The sequence below is a fragment of the Tupaia chinensis genome, unplaced genomic scaffold (assembly GCF_000334495.1).
Source record: "Tupaia chinensis unplaced genomic scaffold, TupChi_1.0 Scaffold000399_1, whole genome shotgun sequence".
Lineage (NCBI taxonomy): Eukaryota > Metazoa > Chordata > Mammalia > Scandentia > Tupaiidae > Tupaia > Tupaia belangeri.
The window spans coordinates 1,176,241-1,192,516 of record NW_006159901.1 but is presented as its reverse complement, the minus strand read 5'-3'; the positions used below and the strand labels follow the sequence as shown (position 1 = coordinate 1,192,516).

Here is a 16,276-nt window from a genome sequence, read left to right as displayed (position 1 = left end):
GGGTGAGAGGCCGGGGCCCCCAGTCCCCGAGCAGGCCCAAGGCCGGGCCACCCCACCCCCTCCCAGGCCCGGGCCTTCCTTTCCTCCCAGGCCCTACCCCCATCCGTACGCGTCCCCCCACGCCTCGCGCGGGCTGCGGGGCGCCGTGTGTGGCACTTACACCACGGCTCTGGAGATCATCCAGGACACCATCTTCCCGGGGGCTTGGGCCCCACCTCCAGGGCGGGTGGGCGCTGAGCGCGGCGGACCAGGCCGCCAACGGCAGGCCGCGCGCTGTCGGGCTGCGGGGCTGCACCCGCCGGACCCTGGCACGCGTCGGGCGCCCCCAGCCGTGGCTCTCTAGCCTCCCTTTCTCGCCTCCTTTGGCCCTTGGGACACCCAAGCAACAATACGAGGGGCAGCAGGCAGAGGAAGGGGAGTTAGGGGTAGGGTCTGTCATGCATATGTGAAAATGAACTATTTAGCAGGAACTCTGTCCTGTAGAAGCTTCTGGACGAGGTCCTTGATTGTGGAGAGCCGAGATGTTGAGACGTGCTTAGCCACATCCGGTCCCCACTGTTTACGGAGACCAGCGCCAAGGGCATCTTGACAGTACCGCATGTTAAGGGAAACTGGGGAGGTCCTTGCGCAGGCCTCAGTGCGTACCACGAGTCGCATGGTGCAATGCAGGGAGAAACCAAGGCGGAGGGCGTTGGATTTCACGTTTGCAGTGGTGGGTGTAGTGATACCACAGTTTCGGGCTTTTTAGGGCAACTTTCCATCAGACCATCTGCAAAGCCTGTTTAACAGGCAGTGATCTCTAATGTTTCCCAAAGCCTGCCAGATAATCTAAATTTAAAAACGGGGCCTAGGATTCCTGACTTGTTCTGCTGTTTACAACTAACTGTTTTGGGGAGATTGAGTTACTGCTTAACACCTTGCGATTGTTGAAAATTTTAACATTTCAAGAGAAGTATTTGAAAACTCTTAACTTTTCAGTGACTCCTGAATTGAGAAAATGATCTTAAGTTTACGGGTTTTTTCCTTCGATTAATAAGATAACGCCAGTATTCAGATATTGGAAAAACTAGATGAAGAAATGTAAGTTTAAGGCCTTTAATTAAAGTCCTAGAAAATATGGTTGCCTATGTTGTGACCATCCTGTAATTTATTCTTTGTGTTCCTCAGTTTCCCCGTAATAAAAAGAGGTTAATAATACTGTAGCCTTCCTCTTCTCCTTGCAGGGGTGTTGTGAGGCAATGCTAAATAACATGTTAGGAAATGCTCTGACTTGCTTGGGAGAAAATCAGGGGCCACATAGATTATCTTGAGCTCTTTTTAGTTCCCAGGGTCAATAAATTTAGTAATATTTTGATTATTAAAAAAACTAGTTCAGGGGACCAGCAGTTAGTGTCATGGTTATGTTGCTGGACTCCCATGTAGTCGTCCGTGGTTCGTGTCCCGGACCCGGTGGCTTAAAACTCACGCTGGGCGCGTGTGCGTGCGTGCCCAAGATCTGGAGAGAACTCAGGAGAAGGGATTGCGGTGTGGCCATCCCCCCTGGGGGGTGATTTCTTGCTTTCTGTCTCTCTGTCTCTCTGGAGAGCGCACACGCCCTATAGCAAAAAAAATCTCTCCAAAAAAAAACTAGTTCAGATGCTGCTTTTTGCTCTTAGGCTCTTTTTGCTTCTTTATTTATATTAAGAATACATGTTACTTCAGGAACCTCAAGATCATTTACATTTCTTTTGAATCTTTCTGGCCATTATTCAGCATTATTTGAGGATCAGGTATGTCACTTAAACACCAGTTTTCTGGAGAACTCAGCTTGCCCAGTAAAATTCAGATACATTTGGATGTCATTCAGATCCGTCTAAGAACAGGTCCTGAACTATCTTTATAGCCTTAATTATTACTGCTTTCATCCCAACCCCTAATGTGTGCTTTCCCTAACTCTCTTAGGGAAACTCTCAACCAAGCTGTATTTTCATACTCACTGCTTTTGCCCAGACTTCATTTTTCCTTAATATTTTGCTTCACATTCATTACCTACCCATGATTTCAATAAATTTTAATAGAATTTTCAATTGTATACCATGAAGATGGCCTTCACTTTCCTCAATGGCAATTATTCATAATTTTCTCTGGGTCCCCATAATTAATTACTTGAGTTTGTTTAGTATCTGTGTCTCTGTTTCTACCCATGCCTAATCTGGATAGTAAAAGGTTTGAGGACAAATGTGGCATATTAGATATATGTGTTTCTTTAATACCCAGCCTAGGCTAGGGTAAAGGACCAATAAAAGTTTGAATAATGTTCTAGCCAATGTGGTGGGTCGATAACACAGTGCTTTGAGTGCTGGATTCTATTTAAATGACTGGGTTAATACTATGCACATGGCTTCCTGGGTTGACCTGTATATACCGGGCATGCACATACCTGTGATCTGGGCTGGCTGGGAAGGCTAAAACCCTGCTGAAGGTGCCTGTCTTTCAGTCTCATGCCAAGAGATTAAAAAAAAAAAAAAAAGTGGGACCAGCAGTTAGCGTAATGGCTATGTCACTGGACTCCCATGTAGTCGACTGCGGTTCGAATCCTGGACCTGGTGACTTAAACCCACACCAGGCATGTGAGTGCGTGTGCCCAAGATTCCCAGAGGAGAATGGAGGAGAAGGGATTGCAGCGTGGCCATCCCCCCTGGTGGGATGATTTCTCGAGTTCTGTCTCTTTCTGTCTTGCTGGTGAGCACATGCGCCCTATAGCAAAAACCTCTCCAAAAAAAGAAAAAAAAAATTGTGAATAATATTTGATAAATATAATCACTCTCTTTAAATAGCAAGCTTTTGAAAATTGTAGTCATGTACAGTGGCAGTCTCCTTAAAATATGTATCCTTCTTGCCGTCTTAATCTGAGATTCATCATTCTGAATATTCTTTCACTGAATCATAATACACGAATGGCTTCAGGGCTTGGTGGCTGCTCTTTAAAATATCTCTAGATATTTTGTTATGTTTGTATGTTAAATTTTTTTTGCCAATGAATTATTTAATTTTATTCATTCTTTTTTTTTTTTTTTTAATTTGACCAGAGAGAGACATAGAGAAACAGGGAAAGTGAGAAAGCAAGCCACCATGTCCAGGACTCGAACCATGGTTGGCCATGTAGGAGTGTCCAGTGCCTTAACCACTACCACCTGCTGGCCCCTCTTATGTGTTAAATTTAATTTTATATTCTCTTATGTTCTGCCTCTACCACATTGATGTTCTTTTTTATTGCGTTCTTTGTGTTTACTTGAATAGTTGTCTTCACATCTCTGTGTCAGGGGTTGGAAACTGCAGTATGCCACCAACATGTTGTTGAGTCATCCTGATAGCCAAAAAAACTAGGTTGTGCTTATTCCCTTTTGATATTCTGGAAATTGAGGTTTGGAGGAGTTAACTTTGACCAATGATCATGTAGGTTGTAGGTGACAGAACTGGAACTCTATACTTCTAAGCTGCTTTACGTTATGCTGTAAATAAAGGTAGCTGAATTGTGTCTAAGGTTCCTTTCTAGGGAGAAATTGGGAGGAATGTTTTATTTGTTGTTTTAATGATTGGAACTAACCATTAGCATTTAAAAAGGGGTGGCAGGGATGCATACTTTTTGCAATGTATATGACATTTTGAACTATGAACATGTCCCTATGTCCTGGATGATTTAAGAATATTCCTGCCTAATACTCATGTAATATTTTGTAATTTTCTGAATCTACAAACTCCATTTTGTATATAGTCATAGTTTTAGCTGAGACTGAATTTTCTTTCCAGTGTCTGATTTCACATGCACCTGTTATGTAAATTGAAGGAAGATTTGACTTGACCAAGAGTTGTTTATAGTTTTGGAAAATTGTACCACAAACAGCTTTGCATTTGTGCTTATCGTGTTCAACTACTAATTACTGCTGGAAGTCTTCCACTGTAGTTTTGTCCCGGCATTTACATATTGAGCTACTGTCAGAAACCAGTGCAGTGGCATGTGCCTGTAATCCTAATTACTACCAAGGCTGAGACAGAAGGACCATGAGTTCCATTCCAGCCTGGGGAAACCACAGCCCCACCCCCGCCACACACACACCACCCCCATCTTAAAAAAGAAAGAAATACTATTTTATGATAAATTATGTGTATTTCCTTATTTCATTTATATTTTATTTAGGGTAAGTGGAATTTTTTTTTTTTTGAAATATGCTGTAGGAAGATTGTTATTGATTTCATTTCAGGTTGGTGAAACAAAAGTTAGAAAATATTTTATGGAAGGGAGGGGGACACTGAATCTGATTTAGTTGAGAACTATTGGTCTAAAGTAAGAGTAACTATCTAAGAAGGAGTCTCTCATGAAACATGCCCAGATTTTAGTGGTGGGTGCTTCTAATGTCTATGTATTGGACTATGCCATAGATAGTTGAGATATGCTAATAGGTGGCCATTAGATAAGTGCTTCACTGTGTAAGATAAGACTCTAATGGCAATATGAGAAAAGGAAATGTATCTTTTGCCTAGAAGCTTTTATAGTATGCTCTCATTTGGCAAACCAGAGATAATTTCTTATGTAGAAAATAGGAACTCACTTCTTTAGGTACTAAGCCTAATTGTTTTGTTTTCGTATGTTCATCACTAGTATTTATGTGTTGTACTGTGAAGAAGTGCTTCTTTCTTCTTGTTCTGCAAAGACACTTTTTTCCTCTGGATATTAAATTTAATCATGGTGGGGGACAATATATTTAGGGACAAAGGACATTCTCTCAGGACACCTGTTTGTACTACCAGTTACATGATGTTTGGCAAGTCACTCTGTTTTCTGCTAAGTGGGGGATGCTAATGTTATGATAATCAAATGTAAGGGGTTTTGAAACCTAAGCATAATTAAACTATTAAAAGAATTACTTTCTCAGGGGCTAGTAGGTAGTGTGGACTCCCACATGATTGACCACAGTCAAAGTCCTGCACCTGGTAACTTTCTTTTTCACATTCTCTCTCTCTCTCTGGTGAGCACAATATAGCATATTAAATAATAATAGCACAATTAGATAAATAATTCTTTTAAAAAAGAAAGGAATTTCTCAGCTATAGTTTCACTTAGTTTTTCTAGGAAATATGTGGAATGTTCATTTCTGCATGTTAAAGGAGTTCATTTATTAGCAAATGAACAGTGTAGGAAAGTACCTGGTAGAGCAGGTAGTGGGAGCAGAATTACAGGGTATAGAGATAGTATCTAATCTGTGTAATTATTAATGAGTATGCAAATGAGACTGAATACTAGGTCACCTTCCCATTTCTATTGAGAGAATATTTTCAGTGGCTTGAAAATGTTTTTATTTGGAGAAAGGCTATAACAAAATTACTCAGTGACTCTATTTTCAATTAGCAATAATTGCGCCTTGGACAAACCTCATTGGCTACGATACTGCCACTGCGCAAAGCTATGACTCTATTTTTAAATAGTTCTTTAGGAAATAATTGGAACGAAAGAATTTTTTAAATAATTATTTTATTTTATTTATTATAATTTTTTAAAAAAATTGCTTAGGGCATATGCATTCAGAGGGAGTTGTGGAGTAGTGAAGAAAGCAAGCTCCAGGTCCTGAACTTGAATCACTGTCAGCCATGTGGGAGTCTAGCACCTTAACCACCACGCCTCCTGCTGTGCCCAGGAAAGGAACTTAAAATTCTGACTTAAAAGATAGAATCTGGGGCCAGCAGTTTGCATAGAGATTAAGGTAGCTGGATCCCACAAGGCCACTATGATCTGAGTTCCAGACCCCATAGCTTGAAAATCACATGTGTGTGTGTGCTTGTATGTGCATGCTCAAACTCCTGAGAGGAGAAAGGAAGACAAGAGACTTCAGCAGGGCCTGAGGGGGGCCTCCCCACCTCCATCTTCATGCAAAATTAAAAAAAAAAAAAAAAAAAAAAGGGAGAAATCTGTTCTTTTTTTTCATCTGCTAGATCAAAACCTCTTCTCTCTCAGGCACTCTGTTTATAGTATTATGATTACAGCGAGATCAAGTTTGGTATCTGACATTAAAATAGAGTTATAAAGAGATTGTATTGGGACCAGCAGTTAGTGTAATGGCTCTGTCACTGGACTTTAATGTATTTGAGCACAGTTCAAGTCCCGGACCCGGTGGCTTAAGCTCATGCCAGGTGTGTGTGCCCAAGATCCCAAGAGGAGAACGGAGGAGAAGGGATTGCAGCGTGGCCATGCCCTCTGGAGGGAGATTTCTCACTTTCTGTCTCTCTGTTTCTCTTTGTCATTCTGGCAAGAAAAAGCAAAAACCTCTCCAAAAAAAAGAAAAGAAATTGTATTGAAAATATCATGATAACATTGCAGTAAAATAGAAATATATTATTTTTTCAATGAATTATTTATTTAAGTTTATTATTATTATTTTAATTTGCTATAAAGTACATGGTCTCGTGAGAAAACATGAGAAAGCAGGCCACCAGGTTCAGGACTTAAACCAGTCAGCCATGTTGTAGTCCAGCACCTTAACCACCATGCCATGTACTGGCCCCAAGATTATTTCTTTATGAGATATTCTATAGGTATTGACAGGAAATGATGGTTACTAGTTAGCCATCAATGAAGATAGCAAAGAAAGACCGAAAAGGCTGAATCTGGGAAATACATCTGAGTAAGGAATTGACATCTGTGGATCTAATACATTTGAAGGTACTAGTCTCATATGTAGCAATTAAGGATTTAGACATAAGCCTTTTATTTTCTTTCAGAGTAAAAATGGCTTTGTGTTTGATTATGTTAAGTGTGAGAAATATTTAGTTCAAGACATATTTGAGTAGTATCACTACTGGTTTAAACTAAAAATATTATATCATAATCCCTAGTTTTAAACTGAAGATGGATTTATGATTTCAGGCATATAAATGGAGGTTAGGATGTATTTGTAAGGTGAAATAGTTGATAATTTCTTTATGTCTAGTAAGCAGAATTCTTAGTGATGTTTTTGAGTGTTACCTCAGAGTACAAGGAATAAAATTTGAAAGAGAAAGAAAGAATTTACTCTTTTTTTCCTTATTCATCTCTAGCCATCTAGTTCCCATTGGAGGCAAAGCCCCTACCTTTGACCCCTTGGCCAAAGTGAAGTCCAGAAATAGATCCAATTGTCAATAGGCATTTAGTCTAAGATAAAGGTGGCATTTTTCATTGGTTCGGACATGAAATTATTCAGTAAATTATATCAGGACAACTAGCCAGCCATTTAAAACTAAAGAAAAAAAATTTCAGATGGATAAGAAAAATAAATGTAAAAACTGAAAGTACCATAAAAGCACTAAAAAAAAAAGAAGCCAACACTATGTGAAGGTGATGCAGGACCACAGAGGCAAAGGGGGTAATCAGGCCCAGCACCTGGAGTGGACATGGGTTTTAAGTCTCACTCAGTATGAGTTAGAAACCCGGACAAGTCGAGGGGTTAAAACTGGAGAGTTTATTAAAGGAGGTAGAGGGAAGATCAGAGCTCCCAGGAAAAAGCGAGGGGTCCCAAAATGGGTTGATGCCTCCTGATTTGGGTTCCAGGTTTATATTTCAGCTGGTAAGGTCCCATCCATCAGAAAGTGAAAGTGCTTTGCCCCATTCTGGAAACTGTGATAATGCTTTTATATTATTTGTGTGTCTTGAGTTATGTCTTTCTGGACCTTTGGTTTTTTTCTAATTAGTTCCTATTATCAGGGGCATCTGTATGTCTAAGGGTAGAGGAGCTCATGCCTAGCCCAATTAAGTTCTATTGTAAAGGGCTATGAATTCTTTAAGAACATCTGCATGTCTAAGGGCAAATGAAAGGGTGACTGGGAATGTATAGAACTTATCAGGAGTCACATGTCACATCACAGTGGTTTTCTTGGGGTTCCCCTTGCCCTGTCTGCCTGTAAATGGGGTCTAACTCCTGCCTCAAAGATACCATAAAGTCAGAAACTATAATCAGATCTTTAATTACATAAGAATCTGAAATGCCTATGCCTCCAAAAGCAATATAAAGAAAACTGCAAGACTAATGACAGATTGGAAAAATATAGTCTGAGGAGGGTTTTTTAAAAAATATAGATTAATATTTAAAGCATTTTAAAAAGCCATTAACTAAAAATAGATCTCTGAAGACTTCCGATTTCCAGTTTAGCATGGCTTAGAAGTCTCTACTTGGTTTTAACAAGTAAAAAGCCAAAGAGAATGAAAAATAAACCACTTCTTAGATCTGTCAAGAGAAGTGAGGTCACAGGGCAAACCACTGCCCCCAAAACTGCAGAGACAGGTGGGTACAGAGAATCACGACTACTGAAGCAGAAACCCACAAACAGAAACCTCTGAGGAAACTAGTGTAGTCGACCAATTGCTTGAGGCTTTAGTTCAAACCACTCTTGAGACAGAAAAACTCCAGGGAGGCCCTGTTATAGGAGGAACCTTCTTGATCCCTACCAGGTCCTCACAGTGAATATCAGAAACTCTTATCTCCAGCCCCACCTCACACTACTGCCTGGAGGAGAGGGGAAAAAGAATCAATTTGAAATACTCCAGATTATTCTGTTCTTAAAAGGGCCTGTCCTCCGGAGAAACTGTTTTACCAGAGGCTAACCTGTTGGGACTTTATCAGAGCCTGATATAACTGGGGGACAGGAAATCCCCAACCTCAGCCAACTCTAGCCTTCCGCAAGGGAAAAGGAAATACCCAGCTCTAGTCCTCTGAGTTTTCTACGAGAGGGAAGGAAATAAACGTAGAACCTCTCCAACCAACCTGCCCTATCTGGAGGACATGAAAACTGAGATGCACTGTTGAAGTTCACAGGCTCATCAAAAGACTGTGCTACTTAGGTGGTTTGGTGGAGAAGGTGCCGGACTTCCACGTGGCAGACTGGTTCACGTACTGGACCTGGTGGCTTGCTTTCTCACTTTCCTGCTTTCTGTCTCTGTTCAAATTAAAATATAATGATGGTGGAGCCAACAAGTTGCATAGTGGCTAAGGTGCTGGACTCCCACACGGCTGACCACAGTTCAAGTCCTGAAAGTGGAGGCTTGACGCTCAGGCTGGCTGCTTGTTCCATAAGTGCCTAAAATCCCAAGAGGAGAATGAAGGAGAAGGGTTTGTAGCCTGGCCATCACCCTTTCTCCCCGTAGGTGATTTTTCTTTTTCTTTGTCTCTCTGGCGAGCGCATATGCTCTATAGTACAAATCTCTCTCAAAAAAAAAAAAAAAAGATAATAAAATAAATCTTAAAAAGAAAAGACTTTCTTCTGGAAAAAGAAATGTAATGCATTGTAAAATTATATGTGATTCAATGTAATATAAACAAGATTATCCTAATAAATAAATAAAAACATAATTGCTAAAAAAAAATAAGACAATCATAGCACTGCAGGAGGCTTCCTCTTATCTCACATCTTGCCAGTCCATTACTAAAGACCTACATCCTTTATTTTCTTTTACTACTGGTATATCATAGCTGCCTTTCAGCAAAACTTTGTAAGACACACTAAAAAACAGAAAGAGACTGAGCAAATACCTGAACCAGAGTCAGATATGGCAGTAGTGTTGGAATGATCAGACAGTGATTTGCTGGAGATAAAAAAATAAATACTGTAACAGAAATGAAGAGTGCTTTTGATGGGTTATTAGTATCCTAGATGGAGCTAAGTAAAACATCTCTGAGCTTGATAATGCTACCATAGAAACTTCCTAAACTGAAAGACAAGGAGAAAAAAGACAAAGCAAGCCAGAATACGTAAGCATGGTAGTACCAAAGGAATAAATAATGTATAATGGGCATATCGGAAGAAAAGAAAGAAAAAAAGGGAACAGAAGCAGTTTCTTCCAAATTAATGTCAGTGCCAGGAATATGTCACCTAGGCACCTCATATTTAAATTTCAGAAAATCAAAGATGAAGAAAGAAAGGATTTTTTTTTTAATTGCCAGAGGGTGTCAACACTCTCCAGAGACTAGAGAAAGGGTCCCCTGTGAGGGGTGGTTACATTGCAGTCCCTTTTCCTTCAGTTCTCTATCCCATCAGGATGTGAGGCACCCAGCATTTTTTCAAGCCACCTCGGCCCAGATGTGAACTACAGTCAGCTATGCAGGATCTAGCTTGCTACCCAGAGGACTTACATGCTGCACTACCAGCCTGGCCCTAAAGAAAAAATTCTTGTAAGTGGTCAGAGGAGAGAAAATAGCTTACTATAGAAGAGCAAAATTAAGAATTACATCCATTTCTACAGAGAATCAAGCATGCAAGCAGGAAGAGAGTGGAGAGAAATGTTTACTGCTCAGAGAAGCAGAAGTTGAGGAAATTTGTCTCCAGTAAAATGTATAACAAAGTTACTCAGCGGCTATCAGGGTGCAGTAGTAAAACTGGACACTCTAGGTTTGTGCCTGGAGATCCGAGTACACTGTGGGGTCCCCACTCAGATGACCTCCTCCAATCCCAGTTACTTCTTAAAGGCTCCACCTTTTAATAGATAGTCTGTTTAAGCTTTCCCCTTCTCCCTTAAAAAATTTTTTTTCTTTTGCCAGAGGATACGTGTGTTGCTAGAGCCAGAGGGGGAATATGAGAAAGACAATCCCCCCACCATGGGGGAATGGTCACACCATAAATCTGTTTTTCCTTTTGAGATTTTGGGCACTCAGTCACATGCACCCTGTGTGTTTTATAAGCCTCCAGGTCTGGGGCTCAACTGCCTTAACCAAATACCACTCTCCAGGTCAAATTCTAAAACTTATTCCAAAATCCCAGAGGACCAGGTTGCTGTCCATCATTTCTTTATTCTGTTGATAAGCTTAGTCTTAGCAAGTCATTTCTTTTAAATAATTATCTTATTCAAATTTATTTATTTATTTATTTTAATTTGACCAGAAAGGGACAGAGAGAGAGAGTGCAAGAGAGAGAGTGCAAGTGCGTGCACGCAAGCCAACGAGGTCTGGTGCTCGAACTATGGTCTGCCATGTGGGAGTCCAATGCCCTTAACCACCTTGCCACCTGCTGGCCCCAGGTCATTCCTCTTTAGGAAGGGAAAAATGAGTGTAGGGTAGAAGACTATGTACACACAAATGTTAATAAATTTTGGAATGGCATACTAAGAGAATCAGTCTCAATTGAGAAAATCAGGATTTAAAAGTTCCTTACTGGCCAAATTAGCAATTTTTAAATAGATGATTGCTATATTGGTGAGAATGTGTGGTTACTTGTGAATTTCTATTGAAGTGAATGAAGACTTAATTTTGGGGGGGGAATTCTGCATATTTTTACATATTCATAGAAGCTGGGCCTTTGATTCTGTATCATGCTAGTAAGACAATCTCAAGCCTGTTGTTTCACACTGTGTGTGGGTGGGTCCTACCTAGTGTGTATTTAAAAGCTCTTTATACATCCCTGTTTCTTTTTCTTTCCTTTTTTTTTTAATATCCCTGTTTCTTTTATGCTGCCCAAAGTGACTCTACACACAGTACATCTCAAAATCATTTGTAAATTTGTATTTGTCAGCTATAATGAAGCTCTCCCCCTCTCCCGCCAGAGGTTTTTGCTACAGGGCACGTGTGCTTGCCAGAAAGACAGAGACAGAGAGACAAAGTGAGAAATCAACCCCCCCCCCACCATGGCCACACTGCAATTCCCTCTCTATTCTCCTCTGGATCTTGGGCACGCCACTGGGTCTGAGACTCTTACCTTGGCCGACTACGGTGTCCAGCCACATAGCCATTATGCCAACTGCTGGTCCCTTTTTTTAGTTTGCTAACAGCCATGTGCATGTCCTCCAGATTCATCGCTACCATTCCTGACCCACTAAGCTTCAGCTATATTGGCCTTGTTTCTGTTTCTGTGAACATAGTTGTCTTACTTTCTGCCTTAGGGCCTTTGCATTTGCTGTTCCCTGCTCTAGAATGAGCAATCATTTTTTCTTGATTGGCTTCTTAATGTCATTCAAATTCCAGGGCTCTTCCTAGTCAATTACCCAATCTCAACTAGCCACCTAATCACTCTTGGGTCTTCCTGTTTCTGTTCTCTGCAAATTACTTGCCACTGGCTGCTGTTCCTTTTTGTTGTCTGACTCTTCCTCCAGTACAAATGTAAGCTCTGTTAGAGCAGATATGTTGCCTGCCCTGTTTCACTGTTGTGGTACCAGTACCTATATCCTTCCTATATATTATAACATCCTTTAGGACTTTGAGTGGCTATCTATAGCCAAAAAAATACAGAAGCAAGTAATGCCTTTATACAGTAGGTATGACATTCGACATTTTGTGTACAGGCTGCCTATAGCATTTTAAAATATCCTAACCAATATTCACTATCATGGAATGATCTGTTTATCGGTGTCATAGTAGTTTGGCTCAAGTGGAACTAGCAAAAAATCAGATAGGAAAAACAGAGCTTTTAGGAGACACAAGCATGTGGGCACTGATGGAGTTAGATACTTATTGCTCCATCGAAATGATCCAGATCCCAGAGAAGGTTCTAGGGCAGCTGCCAGAAGATGATCAGGAGTAGAAGGAGTAGAACTAAGTAAGTTGTCATAGGGCAAATTAGTTAACAAGCAGCAAGGAGAATCAGGAAAAAGTGGGAAGAAATCAGATAAATGGGAGAAAGGATTGCTTAGGATTTATAGCAAGAGTACATGTTGAGTCAACTTGAGCCGCCCTTTATTCAGTTGAGAGTCAATCTGATGGTTTCTTAGGCCTACCAGTGCTAACGGAAAGCATTTGATGTATGGTGAGTGTGGGGAGTAGAGCTGGAGAGAAGGGGGGAGCCAGACACATCTGGTGTAGAAGTGTGTGTTTGGCAGAGACTTATATGTTGTTAGGTCCCTCATGGATCATTGAGGTCATTTTGGTCTACTATCTCCCAGTCTTGGCAGAAAGGATCTCTTAAATTGTTTTTCCACTATGAATCTCACATTGCAAAAGTTTTTTTCATCACAACCTGTAGTTATTAATAGTTTGCCTCTATATGTGTGTATATATATATATATATTTTTTTTTTTTGGAGAGGTTTTTGCTATAGGTCATGTGCACTCGCCAGACAGACAGAGACAGAGAGACAAAAAGTGAGAAATCACCCCCCAGGGAGGATGGCCATGCCGCAATCCCTTCTCTTCCATTCTCCTCTCGGGATCTTGAGCATGCACGCACACGCACCCGGCATGATTTCAAGCCATCGCATCCGGGACTTGAACTGTGGTCGACTATGTGGGAGTCCAGCGACTTAGCCATTACGCTAACTGCTGGTCCCTGCCTCCATATTTTTAACTGAAGATTGTAATCAAAGCAGCATATGCTATCCGTATTGAATTGGCCTAACTTGAACTATTGATAAAAACTAAAAAGAAAGGAAGGAAGGAAAGAAGGAAGAAAAGGAGGGAAGGTAGGAGAAAGGAGAAAAGGAAGGTAGAGAAAATTATAGTTTTAACTATGGTGTTTTGCAGTTAAATAGTTGTTTCATTTCAAGTTTTGAAATATTAAAAATGACCTGTGGCCCTCAGATTGAGTGCTTCTGGTGCTTGGCCATTGAAGGCCCAAATTTATTTATAGGGCCCATTGTCTTTAAATCTTTCTTTGTCACTTAGGAACTATATCATTTTTATAATCACTTAGTTCTTGAGACTCAATCTCCCCATCTACAAAATAGATATAGCAACAGTATCTCCTTCAGGGACTTCTTTTGAGGATCTTATGAGATAGTAATGTCTTTAAGCACTGGCATAACTGCCTGATACATAGTACGTGCTCAATAATTATTTTTTATTCTTTCTTTTTTTTTTTTTTTTAAGAGAGATTTTTGCTATAGGGTATATGTGCTTGCTGGAGAGACAGAGATAGCGGGAAAGAAATCACTCCCTGGGGGAATGGCCACACTGTAGTCCCTTTTTTTCCATTCTCCTCTTGGGATCTTGAGTATGCACGCACACAGGCCCAGCATGAATTTTAAGCACCAGGTCTGGGACTTGATTTTGTGGTAGTCCAGCAGCATAGCCATTACACCATCTGCTGATTCCTTATTATTTCCATTTTTATTATGGTTGTTATTTAGAATTGCGCGGCTCATGTTCTTGGAATTGTCTTACAGAATCTGGATTCAGAGTTTGATTTTTTTATCACCAAGAATTGATTCCTTCTCCTTTAGGTACAAGAAAGATAGTGTTGAGCAAAGAATATATTATGTTGGCTGTTAAGGGTCTAGGAAGAATTGAAGAATTGGCAGGGTTTTTTTTTTTTTTTTTTTAATTTTTACCAATGGGTCCTTTCCAGTTTGGTTTCTTAGAACAATTTGTCTGTTTTCAAATTCTTTTTCTATAAAGCTTCTTTCCCCTTTTTTTCCCATATGGCACAAGCGCTTGCCAGAGAAACAGAGATACAGTGAGATGGAAAGTGAGAAATCACTCTCCAGAGGTGATGGCCGTACCACAATCTTCTTCATCTTCTCTTGGGATTTTGGGCATGCACGCAAAATCCTGAGGACACATGCCCAGTGTTGAGTCTCTGAAACTGGAATTTGGTTAGGCATGTGGGAGACCAGCACCTTAACCTTGTCCACTAGACCACCTGCTGGCCCCAAACTGGCAAGATTTTTTTTTTTTTTTCCAAGAGAGATTTTTTGCTTTAGTCAGAGACAGTGCGAGAAAAAGCGAGAAACCACAATCCTTTCTCCTCCATCCTCCACCTGAGGTTTTGGACACCTGTGCCTGGCCTGAATTTCAAGTCTTCTGGTCCAGGACTTAAACCACAGTTGGCCATGTGGGAGTCCAGCACCTTAACTACCACACCACACGCTGGCCTCCAAACTGGCAAGATTTTAAATTTACCATCCTATAGAAAAAATAGCTCTTCTGCATTCACTGAGCAGAAGATGAGAGGAAGCAGGTTTCAACTCTACTAATAAGTTGGTTAGGAATATAAATAATTAGCTGCTAGTGTTGTTTTAGGGGTCACCTTATGTAGAAGTAAGGATATATTAATAGAAGAGATGAAATTTACATATTGTCAAAATTAAAAAAAGATTCTGATCTTAAGTGTCTTTTGTACTATCCATGTTATTGTAACTCATTTCACAATTGAATCAGTATTGAAATGAGCCAATATAAATGAATTAAGTATATATTCTTGGTAGCCATTAGCATGTCATTTCAGTATTATAAGAAAAATGTTTTTTTTTTAAGAAGTTACAGCTAAAAATTAAACCCTATAGCTCAGTCTTTAGAAAAAATATTAATTAGGTTTTTTTTTTCATTATTAAAATTTTTGCCAGAGGGTATGTGTGCTTGTCATAGAGAGATGGGGGAGGGATTTGAGATGAGAAAGCACCCACCCCCTCATCCCCCCAGGAGATGGTCACAAAGCAATCCTTTCTCCATTTTCCTCTCCTTTTGGGATTTTGGATACATGTGCAGCATGTTTTTCGGGCTGCCAAGTTGAGACTCAAACCGTACATTCAGCCATGTGAGATCCAGCTGCCTTTACCACCATGCTGGGGGCTGCCCGGGCAGTATCTTAAAAAACGAAATGAAATCTTTTTCTTTCCCTGCCTCCTCCTCTCTCTTTCTTATTTTCTCTCCCAGTACCACCACCAGCTTGTTCTCAGGCAGTGATTTTGGTGGAGAACTAATAAATCATCTGGCAGAAATAGTGATACTATTATTTTTTATTATTTATTTATCTGTTTTTATTAAGGTTTTTGCCATAGGGCATATGTGTTTGCTGAAGAGAGACAGAGCCAGAAAGAGGGAAAGTGAGAAATCACCACCCTCCCCCACCCCACCCCCCACCCCGGGTCCGTGTCTGTGCCACAGTCCTTTCTTAATTCTCCTCTCAGAATTTTGGATACACACATGCGCCCAGTGTGATTTTTCAAGCAGCCAGATCCAAGACTCGAACCACGGTAGGCCATGTAGGAGTTCAGCACCTTTAACTGCTATGCCACCTGCTACCCTCAACAGTAGTACTATTCTTTTTTTTTTTTCCATAAATAATTATTTCTTTCAATTTTGTTCATCATCATCATCATCATTATGTAATTTGCTGTAGGTCATGTGCTCTCACCAGAGAGGGACAGCTGGGGTTGGAGGGGGCAGGGGGAGAGTGAGAAAGCAAGCCATCAGGTCCGATATTTGAACCTCAGTAGGCTGTGTAGGAGTCCAGCACCTTTACCACCACAACAACTGCTGGCCCCAGTGGTACTATTCTTAACAAAATGATTTTTTAACTTGAATAAGTTCTTAGATTTACTATGGTTTTTTTTTTTTTTTTTGGGGGGGGGTTTT

The 16,276-nt window shown here is 40.5% G+C and overlaps 1 protein-coding gene and 1 non-coding gene across 2 annotated transcripts in view; both read right to left on the bottom strand.

Moving 5' to 3' along the window:
- The window catches only part of REEP3 (receptor accessory protein 3), a 98,470-nt gene extending 98,193 nt beyond the window's left edge, over positions 1-277 (bottom strand). The window contains exon 1 of the mRNA XM_006154166.3: positions 161-277. Coding sequence (XP_006154228.1) covers positions 161-192 — 32 coding nt within the window. The 5' untranslated portion in view covers positions 193-277. The remainder of the gene's footprint in view (positions 1-160) is intronic.
- Positions 278-5,297: 5,020 nt separating this feature from the next.
- LOC114008825 (U4 spliceosomal RNA) lies at positions 5,298-5,443 on the bottom strand. The gene has a single exon (XR_003550329.1). It is a non-coding gene; the product is annotated as a U4 spliceosomal RNA (small nuclear RNA).
- Positions 5,444-16,276: the final 10,833 nt, after the last annotated feature.